The 17,934-nt window shown below is 40.6% G+C and overlaps 1 protein-coding gene across 1 annotated transcript; it reads left to right on the top strand.

The window, feature by feature from the left end:
* Positions 1-9,270: 9,270 nt before the first annotated feature.
* On the top strand, positions 9,271-14,844 carry LOC139725652 (rhodopsin-like). Its single transcript, XM_071636744.1, has 5 exons — positions 9,271-9,359; positions 11,838-12,051; positions 12,670-12,906; positions 13,962-14,139; positions 14,594-14,844. The coding sequence occupies exons 1-5, from the start codon at positions 9,271-9,273 to the stop codon at positions 14,842-14,844; spliced, it is 969 nt and encodes a 322-aa protein (XP_071492845.1).
* The last annotated feature ends 3,090 nt before the right edge of the window (positions 14,845-17,934 follow it).

Below are 17,934 nucleotides of genomic sequence, written 5' to 3' on the forward strand. Positions count from 1 at the left end.
TTACTCATTTTCAATCAAATAAAATTCCCCTCTTTCAATGTAAGACCTATGCTCTTCATAGAAATAGATTATGAATTAAGATCACATTTTGGAAACTCGTACTTATATATTGATTAAATATTTGCGTATTCAATAACATAAAAATATCGCTTCTTCTCCTAATGTACAGCAGAACTGGTTCATAATATTGTTACTTCTATTTCACCTCCTGAAACTATTCTTCCTTCGAGCTCACTCTATAATTATAACACCAAGAATAATCATGTGACTTATCTAGAAATGGTTTCGTGTTCTTTTTTTTTCTGTAAATCTTAAACTTCTCTTCTCCTGACTTTGTAATCGAACAACTTAAGCACACTCTCTCATTTCTGTTTCATAAGATCTCATGAACACAATTCATTTATACAATCTCTGGAATCTTCTTTGTTAGTCCAATTATCATTTATCCCTTCCAGAAACACTTTATTCACAATTCAGGAAATTACAAATCAATATCATTATTCACATTGTACTCATCAAATGCGTAAAGATAGTCTTATTCAAAACAAACGCATACACACAAACAAATACATGAAAAATGTATAAAGCATATACTTATATACATTTTTATACAGACATGAACACATGTATACAATTTTAAGGCCTTATGTCACGCATACTTTGTTAGTTTTTATCATTTGATTATAATCCCTCTCTCACAGTTTATCCGTGATCCTCTTTTGCGCGCTGTCCTTCAATTCCGTGACGATTGTCGTCATACTGCGCACGCGCAACCTGAGACAAAACCTCCACAATCTGCTAATGTTGAACCTCGCTGTGGCGGATCTGGGCGTGGCCCTTGCTAGCATGACACTCTCCATGGCGTCTATCTTTGACGAAGGAAGATTCCTGGAGTCACATGGGACAGTATGCAAGGTAATGGGATTGAGACTCATAATCTCTTTTAACCTTTTCTAAAGCGCAAAATGAAACCATTATAGTGACAACATTAATGTGTAATTATATACAATATACTCCTGCTTTCAAAGGAAAAAAAAGGGGGAGGGAAGACGTTGACAATGGTAGAGGAATGAAAGTCTTTCGCTGCACACTTTTGAGCAAATTGTCGCGGCTACCATTGCCATAAAAATGTTTTGCACATTTATACTCCATAGTCATCATTTGCGCCAAAAATCGTTTCAGTAACTTGAAACTATGCAAATTTTGGACTCTCATAGCGGACCGACACACTGACCGACCTACCGACTATACGTTGGCTCCAATTTGGTACCCCTTCATACTCCGTTTGAGAGGGATAAAACAACGCCTCCTTTTGGCCTTTGAGGTTATATCCTCAGGTCTGGACGGAAAACAACAAGGCACCGTATCAAAACTTTCAATCCTCTATCATCGTTTATCCTCAGAGGACTTGAGTCACATGCAGTAATACCTTGTATTTTAGGATAACTACCTCATCATTAAGTCTATCACCGGAAAATCGTAGGCTGGCATACTATTTGTAATTCGAAATGTTATGCCAAACGTCAGTCAAACACAATGTGACACCTGACTGTGTAGTTCAAGAAATAAGACATTCGAGTGTGTATTTTCACGTTTCCCTACAGATTAATGGTTTTCTCTCGACTTGGTTTACATTCACCAATCGTCCACTCATATTGTCTATCGCATTTGATCGATTCCTAATTATCGTTTGCTCACCGCATCGCACCCCGCCAAAACGACTTCGTATCGGTCTCTTAATTGCCATATCGTGGACGATGGGTTTCATATTCGCTCTGACAGTGGCAACAGGCTGGCCGGACGAGTTCAGATACAACGTGCACACCAAGCATTGCTCGCCCGTCGGAAGTTACAAGAAATACCGAGTTGCCACCTTAGTACTTAATTATGGCATACTTGTTCCCGCAATGGTCTTTTTCTACTGTGTCATCCCCTGCCACTTGTGGAGAGCAGAACGGCGTTTAGATGCTTATGAGAGCTCAAAGTCATCTTTCACGCTGACATCCAACAGTCCCTTGGACAGGAATGTGACTCTTGAAGATCGGCACAACGGTCAGGTAAACGTAATGACCTGCCACACTGAGATATCATTCACATTCTATGAGGCCAGTTGCCGGAAGTAACACGATATACTAGAAGGCATTTGAATAACTTTAGCTCATCAGACCCATCAAGGCTAGTACTCTCAACTAGCATTAATATTATGGAGCATTCCCGTCATTGGTAATAACCTGATTAAAGTATCAAAATACAATTTTGACAGTTTGAAAGCTTGATTGAATGTGTATGACTGTAACTGTTAACAAAGGTTAATGTTATCGTCACAACTGGTCTCTATACAGAGAAGTGTAAATTGTCTTGTGTACTCTAGGCCTATGTACCATTCATTGTCTTGTCTTACGCGTAGACACATACCATACGGGGTGGCACAGCAACTGACCTCCACGTGGTCCATCCTGGAAACGTTCGACGTCCGACGGCTAACGAGTTGCATACCTTTCGGTCTCCTGACCTGATCTGATCTTCTTGAGACACCCGAGTCTCTGTACACGCTACTACTAGCCTGTCCATCGAGGAACTCTTGTGAACTCCTTTGTAAATATTGTATATATTGCTCCAATTTGTGTATATTACTGCATGACCTCACATGACAATGCCTACTCCTGGGGTCCTACAACTCAACGTAGAGGGCCTCACTCCTGCAAAGAGAGATGTCATACATCATCTTGCCTCGCAGCATGAAGCACTTGTGATCCTCCTCCAAGAGACACATCTCTTAGACTCAGACAAGCCCTGTGCCAGCATTCCAGGCTTCCTTCTACTCGCCTTTACAGGCAGCCGGCATCATGGTATTGCGACATATGTGAAATCCTGTGTGAAAGACTGCAGCGTCATTGCCACCTGCGCCGAGAACGCTGCCGTCCAATGGCACCACATTAAGGTGCAAGGCCTTCACATCATCAATGTCTATAAGCCTCCTCCTACACAGCTTGTCCCCAATGACCTTCCCCACGCACCGTCTCCGGTTCTGTATGCCGGCGACTTCAACTGCCAGCACACTGACTGGGGATATAATTACTGCACCCCGAATGGCGAAGAGCTATGCAACTGGGCTTCAGAACTCGACCTTAACCTGCTATTTGACAGACGTCAACCTGCCACTTTCCACTCCAGTCGATGGGACTCCTCAACCAACCCAGACCTTGCATGGTGGCAAAGTGATTCCTCTGAGGCCCCTGAAAGGCTAGTGCTGGACAGCTTTCCTCACAGCCACCATAGACCTATCATTATCAGAGGCACACCCCTAGTGACTCCAACCATGACACGCCCAGCAAAAAGATGGAACTTCCGCAAGGCAAACTGGAACATCTATAGGGAAGAGACAGATAACCTAGCAGCCAATCTTCCCTGCCCATGGACCACGGACATCAACAAGGCTTATAGTGACTTCCTCCAGGCAGTCAGTGCTTCATCAAAAGCAACCATCCCACGAGGCTGTCGGAAAGAGTACATCCCAGGATGGGACGAGGAGTGTGAACGGCTCCACAAGACTCTCCAAAACTCCCCAAATGCTGAACATGCCGCAGAGGTGGCAGCCCAGCTGAAGTCCCACCTTGACGATACGCGGAAGGCACGCTGGCGGGAAGCCTGTGAGAGCATCGACTTCACGCACTCAAGCCGGAAAGCTTGGCAACTAATCAACAGACTCACTGGGAGGACAACCAAGAAAAAGACCTGCCCCATCACGCCAGATGCAATAGCACGTACTCTCATCAACAACGGAAGATACCCTTTCCCTGACAAGGACTTCTCCCGCGATGTCAACAACAAACTGAAAGAAATGAGAAACAGCCCATCTGCTGATCGCGGTCTCACAGCAGCCTTCACCATCTCCGAAATGAAACAAGGACTAGGCACTCTCAAGCATGGGAAAGCCCCTGGCCCTGACAACATCCACCCAGAACAACTGTTACACACTGGCCCTCGCCTTAATGACTGGCTCAGACACTTCATGTCACGATGCCTCTCTGATGCCAAAGTCCCCCTGCTGTGGAAGAAGGCCACTGTTGTAGCCATTCTAAAGCCAAACAAACCCAGAAATGACCCTAAGAGCTACCGCCCCATCTCACTTCTGTCGGTGCCCCTGAAACTGTTCGAACGACTCATTCTAAACAGGATAGAGCCTATCCTTGAGCATTTCCTACCAGAGGAACAAGCAGGCTTCAGGAAAGGGCGTAGCACTGAAGACCAAGTGCTTGCAGCAACCAACCAAATCGAAGCTGCCTTCGAGGACAGGAAGAAATGTGGAGCTGTATTCATTGACCTCTCATCTGCCTACGACACAGTCTGGCATCGAGGACTTACCCTCAAGCTCCATCAAGCACTACAAGACAGACAGATGGTCCAAGCCATCACAAACATCATTTCAGACCGCTGCTTCAAAGTAATCATTGACGGCGCATCCAGTAGAACAAGGACCCTCAAGAACGGCGTCCCCCAAGGCTCGGTTCTTGCACCGGCACTCTTCAACCTGTACACAGCAGATATCCCCCACATCAGCAGCTCCAAATACGCCTACGCTGATGACCTGGCTATTCTCTCCACATCAAACTCCTTTGAAGAAGCTGAACACACCCTCACCCAAGATATGCAGACTCTGCAGACCTACTACCACCAATGGCGGCTAAAACTTAATGCACAAAAGACCATCTCTTCTGTGTTCCACCTGAACAACAAGGAAGCAGACCGCCAACTCCATGTCAAACTTCAAGGAACTGATCTTCCATTCTGTGCTACTCCTACCTACCTCGGAGTGAAACTCGACCGCTCACTCACCTTCCGTCACCATGCACTGAATGTAGCTGGGAAAGCATCTGCCAGAGTGTGCCTTCTACGCAGACTATGCGGCCATGACTGGGGAGCCGATTTTACCACCCTCCGCTCCACCGCCCTCGCCCTTGTCTACGCTCCAGCGGAATACTGTGTCTCTGCCTGGGGGCGTAGCTGCCATACCAAGAGAGTGGACTCCCAACTCAACTCTGCTCTCCGCACCATCACAGGCTGCCTGAAACCAACCCCCACCCATCAGCTCCCTGTGCTAGCAGGCATTCCACCCCATCACCTCAGAAGAGAAGCCGCTACAAGACAGGCAGCACTGAAGGCTGACACGGAAGAACACCATCCCCTCCACACCAAGATGCACGCTGACCTCCCTAGACAGCGCCTCAAAAGCAGGAAGCCTTTTATCAGGACTGCACAAGCCCTCTCCTCAGAGAACAGGAACTTCAGTCGGAAGGCCTGGCTCACAAACAAATGGAAGGAGCAACAGCCTGCAGGCAGACTCACTAACATGCTGCCACTTACATCTCATCCCTCTGGCTGCGACCTCCCACGAAAGGACTGGTGTCGCCTTAATCGACTCCGCACTGGAGTCGGGCGCTTCCAAGCATGCCTGCACCAGTGGAAACTGTCAGAGACAGACAGATGCGACTGCGGGGAAATACAGACAGCAGATCACCTGGTAGAGGACTGCACCATCCATCGCCTGGCGGGAGGATGGACTGCCCTCCGTAGCCTCACCCCCGCTGCCAGGTCCTGGCTGAGGGACGCAGCCTTCACTGCATAAGACTCAAGATGACAGATCAGACAGACAGACCACAAGCAAGAAGAAGACATACCATACACTCTTCAAGTGGTTAAAACGTGTTAAGTGGTGTATGCTGTCATAATCAATGTACTAAACGAATTTGATTTTCATGGCCGCACCAGGCTGGAGCTGCAACAGTGCAGGTATACTTGGTGTTTATATACTGTGTTTCGCTTGAAGCAGGCGGTCAAAACATCCTTTCCCAACACTCTGTCTTCGCATCTCTTTTGTACGATTATCATCAATCATCGTCATTCAGCTGCAAACGAGTTACATTGGATTGAGGATGTCGTTTTCATGCCTTCGTTACCTATGTCTATTCGTATCCCACACTCCCTCGATCAGACCGAGTCGGTGACGCGCACATCTATAGATGTTTCATCCGTCGACAGCGATGAGGCCAATCACCATGGCAACAGGGAGGACGATGATCATGTGTCACACGTCACTACAAACGGGAAGGCAGCCTTAAGGAATCGACGTCACGGCTACCAGGTTCACAGTCGAGTTGCTAGAGTGGGTAAGAATGTCGACAGGCACGGAAGAAGGGCCAATCTGTGATGAAATGAAGTAAAGAGAGAGATTAAATCTTTTTTTTTTTGTATTTTCGTCACTTCAGATTTGACCATAATTTTAACATTCTAAAACGAAAATAAAGATACAAAGTCAGTATCAGGAGCCGTGAATCTTGGATGGATACCCCTCCAGATAACCATCCAGAATCCCATTTGTTCAAACAATAAAATCAGAACGTCACTGTCAGACCCAAGTCACTCGGCTGAATATTCATTCGTTTTGCTAGTTTTCTAATTTCTTTTGAGCACGACAGTGATTTTTTATTTGACAAAGTTAACATGGACCTTGTCCATGTGACCCAAGTTGGATATTTTTCTCAATCTCCATTTTCGGTCCGTAAGTAGATTCTATTTACAGAGTCAGATTACTAATTTACCATTTTCATGTTTTCATTTTTGTAGGAGCCGTCCTCGTTTCAATTAATGTCATATGCTCGACGCCATACATACTGTTTCACTCAAACTACAACTGGGTCAACGATGATCATTGGTTCGGCGTGTTCACCATGTGGCTGGCATACTGCAACACTGTTCTGGACCCCTTGGTGTACTCCTGCATGAATCGACGCGTGCGCGACGAGCTGTGGAAGTTGGTGCGCCATGTGCGGTGCTGCGAGAGGTGTCACAATATTATTCAATAGATAAAGCGCTCATTTACGTGTAGGAAACTATGTGTGTTTGTATGTCTCTAATTATTATTTTTTTTTAAAGAAGACTTTCTCATTTATTGCTGAAATGGCATGAATGGAGTCCAGTAATGTAATATATGCTTGTATGATGTAGATCAATCACAGTATGATATGGTCTATGCTGTGACGAGGATCTATCCCAAGTGCGCAGGGACAATCGAGCGATTTCTCTGATTTAAAATTCTTTCCAATGGCAAAGTGAAATTTGAAATGGCATGGGTATACTTATTATACAACGCAAAGAGATAGGTTGGTCTGTTACAGTAAACTAATCATCGTTTGGCCTACACAGTTACACGACAAGTGTGTCGCGTCAAGATTGAGCCATCTGAGTGATCCAAAAACACATAAGTTCTTTTCGATTCGCAAAGGCCGGGTGCATCAAACAAGAAGAATGGTCCCTCAATATACACGATATAGAGTTGATGGTCTGGCGAGTGGCTTGACCAAAGATGATTTTATTAACAATTGACAGCTGACAACGCGGGCGCAAGCATTATCGTCAATGGAGATGGTGTTTGGATGCCTCTCCAGGTATGACATCAGTGGAGTACCCAATAATTGATCCCCCAATACCATGAATATTAAAGTCATGATAGTGTTCCCTGACAATGCAATGTCCTTAGTATTGTACACGCTTCGCCACTGAGGAACCAAATATTGCCATTACATGTTATTCATCCGACAAAGCTCAGAACAATTGTTAAGTTTGGACACTTAATTATCCTTGTGGCTGACTATTCAGATCAATTCTAAATTTGTACTCAGTAGAAGCTTCATCTGAAAGAGAGACTAATCGAAAAACTTGTTCGTGTGGTTTCACCTATTCTGACTCTCATTCAAAGACAAAGCTATTGTGTAAATTTGATCTGTTGTTTCCATTGTTATTAGGAAAGGCATGTTTTCATTAGTGTGTTATTGTTCAATGTTGCAAATTTTCCTTTTGTTCCTTCGAACAGAAAAAAACGTATGTGATTATTCCGGTGCAAAATTCATCTTTTTGTTACCCTACCAATATAAAAGAATATGAGAATTTCCTTTAATTCGTTATATATCAAGCAATTCTATTGCAGTCTTGTATGAAAAAATCTTAAAGTTTGTTACTTTCTTTCTTTTGCTGGGGGTAAAATATAGACCATATATACGTATATATACGTTTACGTCCCAAGCCCCGAAGAAGACCTGTAAAAGGGTCGACAGCGTGGCAGCAATATTAAAGGCAATATTGAAGTAAACTACTGCAACGTCTGTCGCGCCCTTAAACCAAAGCTTGATTTATTCCGCAACTTGCCGTGTAAGCTCTTCAACATGCATACACGAATGTGCTGCTTACCCGCGCGTACGCACTGGCAGATATTTTATTTCTGGTAGCGTAGGCGGCGAGTTACGGTCTAAGCCAAAGTTACGGTTTCGAACCTCGACAAACGTCTGCTGTCAGTGCTTCTTCAGGAGAATTCGTTCCAAAGGGGAATTTTTGATTCCCCTTAGGGTTTTGACAATGTTTTTCAAGCCTTATCATTGATCTTGGGCCTTAGGACTACTCCACAGTAGGGCACAGATGGCATAGTGTGTTTAGATTAAGGACTGGTATAAGATGGGTTTTGTGCTCTTGTCAGTTCAATTCGGCATTGAGCATAACTTTTGAAAAAGGGGCGATATTTGCAATTTTTCTTAATATTTTCATGCTTTTTATCAAAATTCCCCAAACTATAATTCATTCCCCATTTCCCCTTATGTGTGGAAATAGCGTTATATATATATATATATATATATATGTATATATATACATATATATATATATATATATATATGTGTGTGTGTGTGTGTGTGTGCGTGTGTGTGTGTGTTGGCGCGTGTGTACACGCGTAGACATTCAATCATGTGGTACCGTTGTTTATATTCTAATTTTCCATACAATTTTATTACGCACCCAACCTTTACTGTGAGTTACCATTTTCAGCGAGACATCGAATCCACTGCTTCCTTGGACAGGGTTATTTGAAAGATTGCTTTATGATCAAGGTCAATTTTACCGCAAATGGTTGTGAGGATATATATTACAAAAGATAAATACGCATCGGTTTCATTTTCTGCACGATTGGTACATAAACCGCAATTGAATTCTTCACATGATGCATCATCAACTTGTGCAGATATTTCTTTCTTTCTCATCATTCTTTTCAGTGTCTGATATCAGTTGCTAATCGATTTTTTTTTCACACACATTCTTGAAGTTAGCATCGTACGCTCCAACACGATCAGTATACATTACTGTTGTCATTCCGTCTGTTTACTCTGTTTTCTGACGTTCTTCTTGCGAGAGATCACAATAAGACGACCTTTCTGTATTAAAACGAGAATGCCTATTTCCATGGACATAGCACACAGTACACCATCTACTGGTGAAGGACGGGGACAAAATGAGGATAAACCCTTACAGGCACTGAGGTAAGATTCCTTGAAAAAAAAAGTATTCAACTCGCTGTAAGAAATGTATGTGGAGTGTGTTCCTCAGTTTAATGCCCCGAACACCATTTTGGGATCTAACAGATGTTAGTACAGAGACAAGAACGTCCGAGACATTGGTCGTTACATAGTTTCTGTCGTCTAAAATTCTGGATGCGAATTGGATTGGTGACATGAAAGGTACATGTGTATGCAACTATAACTTGATGTGTGCCTGGATGCCTGAAATCAGTAGCAGACCATATGCATCCGAAAAATAACATTTCGTAGATCTTATTCTTTTCTAAAGGTTTAACTTATCAAATAAAACGCACACCTTTCTATGGCGAGAGAGTTAATGCAAATCTTGAATAACATTGTCAAGTGGTATGATGACGACTATGATATTGATGATTACAATAATAAATACAATAACAGTACCATATACTACATTAACACTTACATTGTTCAGAAGTAGAAAAGGAGAAAAAAATGAAAGGAGAAGATGGCGATGACAACAAATAATGTTGAATAATCTTTGAATTGTACCTCTATCATACCTCATGAGTGCAAGTTCCCCATGTAGTTTTAATTATAATTATGATTGTTAAAAAGTTGGGGATGGCAAAAGATCTCGTTCATTAATGTACATCTTGGTTAATATTCGAACTAAATAAAAAATCTCCAGAGCCGTATCAAATTCACTTTTCACAGTTACAGCTATTCCGTCACCACTTCCCTTTTAAGGCAGCTCGCTATTTGTTGTATACGATGAATTTACGCACTCAAGAGCTTTAAAGTGTGGTTTCCTGAACTGATTATATAATTATATATATATATATATATATATATATATATATATATATATATATATATAAATATGTGTATTTTTTATTCTTATTTTGTTTTGGTAGATAAGGGGATAATATTACTTCATGTAGTGATTGGCAAGAATTAACAAATACGAAATCTCTGACTCTTTCATAATGTAAGGTGATGATCAATGAAGTGACTTTCAATTAATCTGCTGAAGATAAAGTTAACTTTTATTAAATCACAGACGGAAACAAACTGTCATATTCTGGCATTACATTAAAGGAAAGATCAAGCTTTGATTTACGTCAGCAATGAACAATGGGAGGCAGGATTTTCATACCTCCATCTGCACATCATGTTGATACATCCATTCACATTTTGATACGAACCTTACCTCATCATAACAATATAACAAGGAACTATACCGGTACTAAACATTTAATATTAAATGTTTATAATGCAAACGATTGTACAAAATATTCATTACCTTTACCGTTTCAATTCACCCCTTTCTTTCCACCATAAAACAAAGCACCATTTGGTTTTGCTTTTTTATTTTCTTTTTGTTTTGTCGATTTATGCATGAAACGAAAAGTACCCCCTAAAACGTACTTTTGTAATCCCATGCTTTTCCTCAAATACAAACATGACAAGGGGTTGTTTTCTTAATCAAATCTTATCAGTTTAACTTATTTTTTGTTTGTTTGGTTTTATTTCTGCATTTTTCATCATTTCGATTCCAAGTAACATCACGAATTTTTTTAACATTGAAAACAACCATTTTTAACATTTTCAAAATAGAATAACATCATCAATAACATCAATATTTCAACAATAACTTAGAAGACAAAATAAATTGGACGTTTTAATACACAAACGCAAACGTGTAATACCATGCTATCTCTTTTCACAGTATGTGCATATATTCTACATACTATATATCAAAACTTCTTTTTGATTCAATCCTCATTCCTGTCATGCCTATAAAGCTACGTGTTCGCTATAACCTATTTCTTTAAACACCTTTTATGACCACTTTGGTATAATTTTGCACAAACTAATAATAACTGTCTATGACCGCATTGGTCTCTTCGTTACTATTGATGATGACTTCCATTTGTCTTGATAAAGCGAGTTTCCCTGTTATTTCTTTTCCATTTCATGCCTTTACTGACTTTTTTGTTTTTGTCTTGGGGTTTGTTTTCGAGTTTATGGACATTGTGACTTAAGAACCGTTTGAGGTATCTAAATGAAACTAGGCACATGCATGTATGAGTGGATGACGCTGCTCTATCACCTTGTGGATGTATACGGACTCAAAGTCAAAGACCATAGGTTAAGGTCAAATTCTAAACCGTCACTAATTCCCCTTTAATGTCTCTACAATTCCTGCAGACAGTTTCATGAACTTAGTGTATACAAGTATTTTCAGATAAAAATTCTCTAGAGAAAGTTTTAGAATATTGAAATCTCGTCCTAGGTCAAAGGTCAAAAATCAAATGAAATTGGTAAATAAAATGTAACGTTTTCCCCATGTGTTAGAAATGGTTCAAGCTTTGGCGTTTATTAAACTTGCCTACATACATCCACACATGTAGACACGCAAGGCCTGATGTTACACGAATATACTTTGATCTTTTATCATTTGATTATAATCTCTGACAGCTTATCCGTGATTCTCCTCTGTGCGCTGTCGTTCAATTTTATGACGATTGTCGTCATACTGCGCACGCGCAGCCTGAGACGAAACCCCCACACTCTGCTGATGTTGAACCTCGCTGTGGCGGATCTGGGCGTGGCCCTGGCTAGCATGACATTCTCCATGGCGTCCATCTTCGATGAAGGAAGATTTCTTGAGTCACATAGGACAGCATGCAAGGTATAAATAAGATTGAACCCCCTCACAATCCCTTTTTTTTCAAACGCTCCATAAAGCACAAAATGAAAAAGAAGCGAAAGAATGTCTTTACTCCTGCTATAAAACAAACAAGATTTTACATAAGCATGTACAGGATAATGCAAAATAATTTCACCTCACATTTTGTACATATTTTTGCGGATAATCATCGTTATTTCTATCAAAAACTTACTGTGTAAGTATTTTGACTCCCATAATGAACCTACAGACCAACCGACTGACTTCACTCTTGTTTTTATTTCGTACTCCCTTAAAAGTTAGTTTAACAGGGATATAGAAATGCCTCGTTTTGGAACTTGAGGTATCCTGAGGTGTGGACCAAGATAACAAAGTATATAGCTTTAAACATTCAATCTTCATTTTGAAAAGTGCAGTATTTTCAGAGGGCTTCAGTCTCCTGGAGTTGTACCGTATAGTTAAGGATAAACACCTCATGATTAGATTTCATACTTGAAAGTTTCATTGGTTGGCCAACTATGAGTATTTCGACAGTGATGCCTAATCTTCAGAATATCACATTTGCAAATATCTATATATCAAAAAGACATAAAATCGAGGCTCTCTTGCTTTTCCCTACAGGTAAATGGCTTTTTCTCGACTTGGTTTACATTCACCAATCTTCCACTGATATTCTCTATCGCATTTGATCGATTCCTTATCATCGTGTGCTCACCACGTCACGCCCCGCCAAAACGACTTCGTATCGGTCTCTTAATTGCCATGTCGTGGACGATGGGTTTCATGGTGGCTCTCACAGCGGCGACAGGCTGGCTGAGCGAGTTCAGATACAACGTGCACACTAAGCATTGCTCGCCAGTTTGGAGTCACGAGGCATTCGGTGTTGCCAACATAGTGTTAAGATATGCCATAGTTGTTCCTGCACTGGTCGTTTTCTATGCTGTCATGACTTTCTACTTGTGGAGAGAGGGACGGCGTCTAAATCATCTCTAGCGCTGACATCCATGAGTCCTTCGGACAGGATTGGAACTCTTGAGGAAAACCGGTCGAGCAATCAGGTAAATGTATATGAACTTCCACACTGAGATATCGACATTGTATGCAGGCTATAGTTGCTCCAAGTAACACAATGCAGAAGGCATTTAAGTCGTTATTACGAACATTTGTGGCATTAAGTCAGATTTTTGTTTTTCCTGACGTTCGTTAATCCGAAAATTAACTTAAGTTCTTATTCCGAAGGTTCGTTGATCCAAAAGTGAAAGAAAAAACAATAAGGATGGTGAGTACACTAACAAAACTTCGGAATAATAAACATTTATATAGTCTTTCGTGAAAACGAACTTTTGAAATAAAAGTACTGTATCTTAAACCATCACTTTTAATACACAGCCTCGTTGTGTTTTCAAAATAAGCATGAAAGTACAAACAACTTTGCTCTCTCTAAAACGTAAAATTGAAATGAAACTAATGGGAGGGCAGCCTGTTTGACGTACAGGACAGCTGTTCAGCTCATGATGAGTATTCAATAAATAATATACAATATACGCACAGTTTGCGTATTCATTTTTCATTAAGTACTGTATTTCTTCGGTTATAAGCTAACTTCTTTAATACGACAAAAAACAGCCGGTCCCGAGGATTTCGTTATAACGGAAGTGCACTGTTTGATGGTCTTTTTATACTCCGCTTTTAATCCCTCAGTTAAGAAGCTGGCAGTCAGAAAAGCATCCTTTCACCAAGTCCTGACCCTCTCTGCATCCCCTTTCTATTAAGATCTCAATCATCGTCATTCAGTTGCGACCGAGTTACCGTATGCCGAGAGTATCGCAACTTGGCGACTACAGCATCATCTGCCCATTATTTTTCATGCTTTCGTCACCTGTGTCTGTTCGCATCCCCCCTCCCTTGATCAGACAGAGACGGCTGCGCCTGCATCCAAAGATGATCCATCCGTCGACAGCGTTGAGGCCGATTACCATGGCAACAAAGAGGATAATGTTCCTGCGCCACTCGTCACTGCAAACCGGAAGTCAGCCTGGAGGACCCGACGTCGCCGCCACCTACAGGCTCACAGTCGAGTGGCAAGATTGGGTGAGGACGAATAGGCAAGGATGATGAGCGTATCTTGGAGTAATTGAAGAAAAAAGCGAGTATAGATCCTTTTCGGTATTTTTGTCTCTTCAGTGTTCAGCATAACTTCTCAAACTATAAAAACAAAACAAACATACAGAGTGTCTTGAAACGAAAATCTTTCAACCACCTAGAATCACATTTGTTCAAACAAATGTCATTTTCTTGAATAAGACCTCTCCATGTTGATTAAACAACATTTCGAAATATTAGAGTCAGACCAAAGGTTCCGAGCAGATTGTTGATTTTCTTTACTTGTTTTCTATATCCTCCGTGGGTCGACAGTCCCTTTCTATGTGATAGACATAGTTAATTTGACCGAAATTGGATATTGTTCTCAATTTGCACTTCGGGCCCTGTAAAGTCTAAAGTGTCAGAGCTCTTATTTTCTGTTTATATGTTGTCATCCGTATAGGGGCTGTACTCGTCTTCATGAGTATCGTATGCTGGACGCCATACCTACTTATCCACGCAAACTACATCCGGGTCAGCGAAGATCACTGGTTTGGCGTGTTCACCATGTGGCTGGCATACTGCAACGCTGTTCTGGACCCCTTGGTGTACTCGTGCATGAATCGGCGCGTACGCGCCGAGCTGTGGAAGTTGGCGCGCCGTGTGCGGTGCTGTGGATTAAGAAGAAGTGTCACTTTCAATGTGCGAAAATGATGGATCACTAAGTGACGTGTAGGAAAATCTGTGGGTTGGCATGTCACGAATTAGTCTCTTATAGTCTTGTGACGAAGACATTGTCGTTTATTGGTAGAAGTTGTAAAATTGTTCGCTTGTATGACGCAAATCACTGTATGAACCGCTTGGTCTCAAAACGACGAACTCCATTCTTGGTCATTTGAGATAATACTCTAACCCATACAGCTGCTGAAAACAGAGACGATTATAAGAAAATATGGACTTCTTTTGATTATAACTTTCAGAATATTCCTTGTTATGTAAAAAGTGAGGTATCACTGGAAGCATCTTATTTTACTACATCTGATGATAGACTTAATATAATAATAGAGTTAATAACTATTAGGGAGAGACTATTTAGAGATTTATCTAACTTATCATTCATTTTACTGGCAAAGGGCAAATTTGAGATGATATTGATACAACGCAAAGAGCTTGGTTGGTCTGTTATCAGTAACAGTCATTGTTTGCCCCACAGAGTTACATGGCAAGTGTGTGGCGTCGAAATTGAACCATCTGAGTGTACCAGAAACATTGAAGTTCTTTTCAATTTGCCAAGGTCCTTGTCCATGCAAACACATTTCATTATTTTGCAAATCTTTAAATCACCATGCTAATAACACTTCAAGAGTTACCAAAGATCAATCCATTACCTTAGAATCACACAAAGTATTTAACTGTGTTTGATGTATATGAGAAAGGTTGTATGCTGTATCTACACATTGATAAAACACAGAAAAGCAGTCTGGCCATTCTAGCTTGCGATCTGCAAAGTGGTGCTCATGAAACTAAAAGAAATCCCTCCACAATCAGAGAGGGTACAGCTGCTACTAATCTTAGTTAACCTTAGTCAAGTGTCATTACTACATATGAAGCACGAATCATTTTGATTATATTAAAATGCCTATATGATTATCAAATCCATTCTTTTCTCTTTTTCTTTTTGCAGTCACATTATTAGTTACCTTTAATGAAGCCTCGATTTAACTGTAATGTACAGGGGAACTAATAAAACGAACCAACAAACAAATTTGCCATAGTTGCCTACAGTAGACAAACAATGTTAGGGGAGGGGGAGGAGGCAAAGCAGATGATGAAAGACACTAAAATGCCAATGACCATGTGTGGGAATATAGCGCATATATTATATACATACATGTGTTTCATTTTACTTCATTTTCAATAAGAAAAAAACATTTACATACACAGACTAACTCGAGATCAGTGCAAAATCAGTTACAAAGAAAAATACTTTGAACTGACAATAAATACTGTGGGCTTTCTGATTATAATCAAAATCAGAATAGTTTTTAATGGACTAGACTGCTCAAAAGCAAAGCTTGTAATTCGCAGTCTCGTCGCGGACAATAACTAATTACTAAACTAATAAAATTGAGGCAGTTGCCTCATAAGGAAAAGACAAACAAAAAGAATGGTACACTCAAACACGCGCGCACACACACACACACAGACAAACAAACATAAAACAGCTCTCTTGTAAAGACAAAAAAGAGATGAATTAGCATGCTGATGATGGAAGGAGTAACAGGTAGAAACTAAGGAGGAGAGGGAAGATGTGGAAATGGGGCGAAGGAAGAGGAGTTGAAAGGTCACTGCCAACACAGGCGAGGCACAAAAAGCGAGGGCTCACCAAGGTATATAGGTGACCGTGCATCACAAAACGAACAAAAAGTCGCGCCCCCTGATTTTACATGAGGACTCAAAAAAAGGTGAAATGGGTTAACCGAGTCAATCTTGAGTTTTTCATATTTTCTGAAAGAGCGATTCTTCTTCTACCTAATTCTTAAGTTTGGGATCATAAAATGAATGGGAAAGTGTGTTTTGAGCAGTTTTTCTACAACCCTTTTTTGGGTGAAAGTAGACTGATCAGCTATGTCTTAGCCTCCTTTCATTTTTTGAAATCCTTTGAATACCCTTCACTCTCAAGTCTAAAAACTTTTAAAAGGATAATGCTACTGATTTGAAAGTTAGCATTGATATGGACAGAATGTGTTGATAGAGTATGCTAAATTTCAGCTTAATCTGATAATCCCTTCATTCTTGTTGCTCCGATTGCTTACATCCTGTGCTTTGTCCTTCTCATCACACAGCTATCAGCACGGATTGATAAAGATTAAGCGCTTGAATAGACCCTGTACTTCAGAGCCTCTTTTCTCAGTTCACACTTTTCCAGAGTGTGTGCTTTCGTTCCAGTATTTAGATAAGTTAGAGAAGTTAATTTGAATTGAGTTATACATCATTTTAAAGCGTAGAGTCTGCTCTTTTAGAATCTACCCTCAACTAAAAATCCTTATGTCTGGCGACTTTTTGTTGGTTATGTGATGCAGGGTCACTAGGAAATTGTGTACCGAAACGACAAACGATTTTGACAAGGAGAAGAAAGGACTTAGAATTAGGGGATACAAGAATATAACCCATTTACATAAGAATTTATTTTAAAATTCTTCAATTTGAATGTAACAGTATTCAAACGTAAAGCCTCTTTGATAATGCTATCAAGACAATTTCAAAATACGGGGTCTGAAAAACAAAATATAGATTTAGAAAAAATGGTCCTAGTCAGTGGCAAGTGGAATGCGTTTGATTGCCGGGTAGGATTAGAATGAATTTATTGTTTTTAATAATGAACGTGGAATCGAGGGAGAGAATTGTTAGTAAGTTTGTACATGAGATTGTCCTTAATGTAGAAACCACAAATCCCTTTTCCTTAAAATAAGTTGGTGGAGTACAGTTAACTCTGAGTATACCGACGTAACCGAAACAGAAACAGATAATGTTATTTTTATGAAACAAATCATCAGTATGGTTTCTCCATTATTCAATGAAATAATACGACGGACTTTTTTTCTGCGGAAAATAATATTCTATTTCAAGTACGAGGGATACATGTTTCCCCAGTCGATGGTGCGATATATTCTTGAGTCTATGTATGAATTCCAAGTAAGTTAATTATCAAGAGTCAAACTTGAAAATTTGTTTGAAGGGATGTCTTTTATGATTGCATCGTCCAAGACAATATTCCTTGGTAAATTTTGCAGAAAATTACTG

This window comes from Diadema antillarum, unplaced genomic scaffold (genome assembly GCF_040938485.1).
Source record: "Diadema antillarum isolate AM-2024a unplaced genomic scaffold, OU_Dant_1.0 seq00000053_RagTag, whole genome shotgun sequence".
Taxonomy (NCBI): Eukaryota; Metazoa; Echinodermata; class Echinoidea; order Diadematoida; family Diadematidae; genus Diadema; species Diadema antillarum.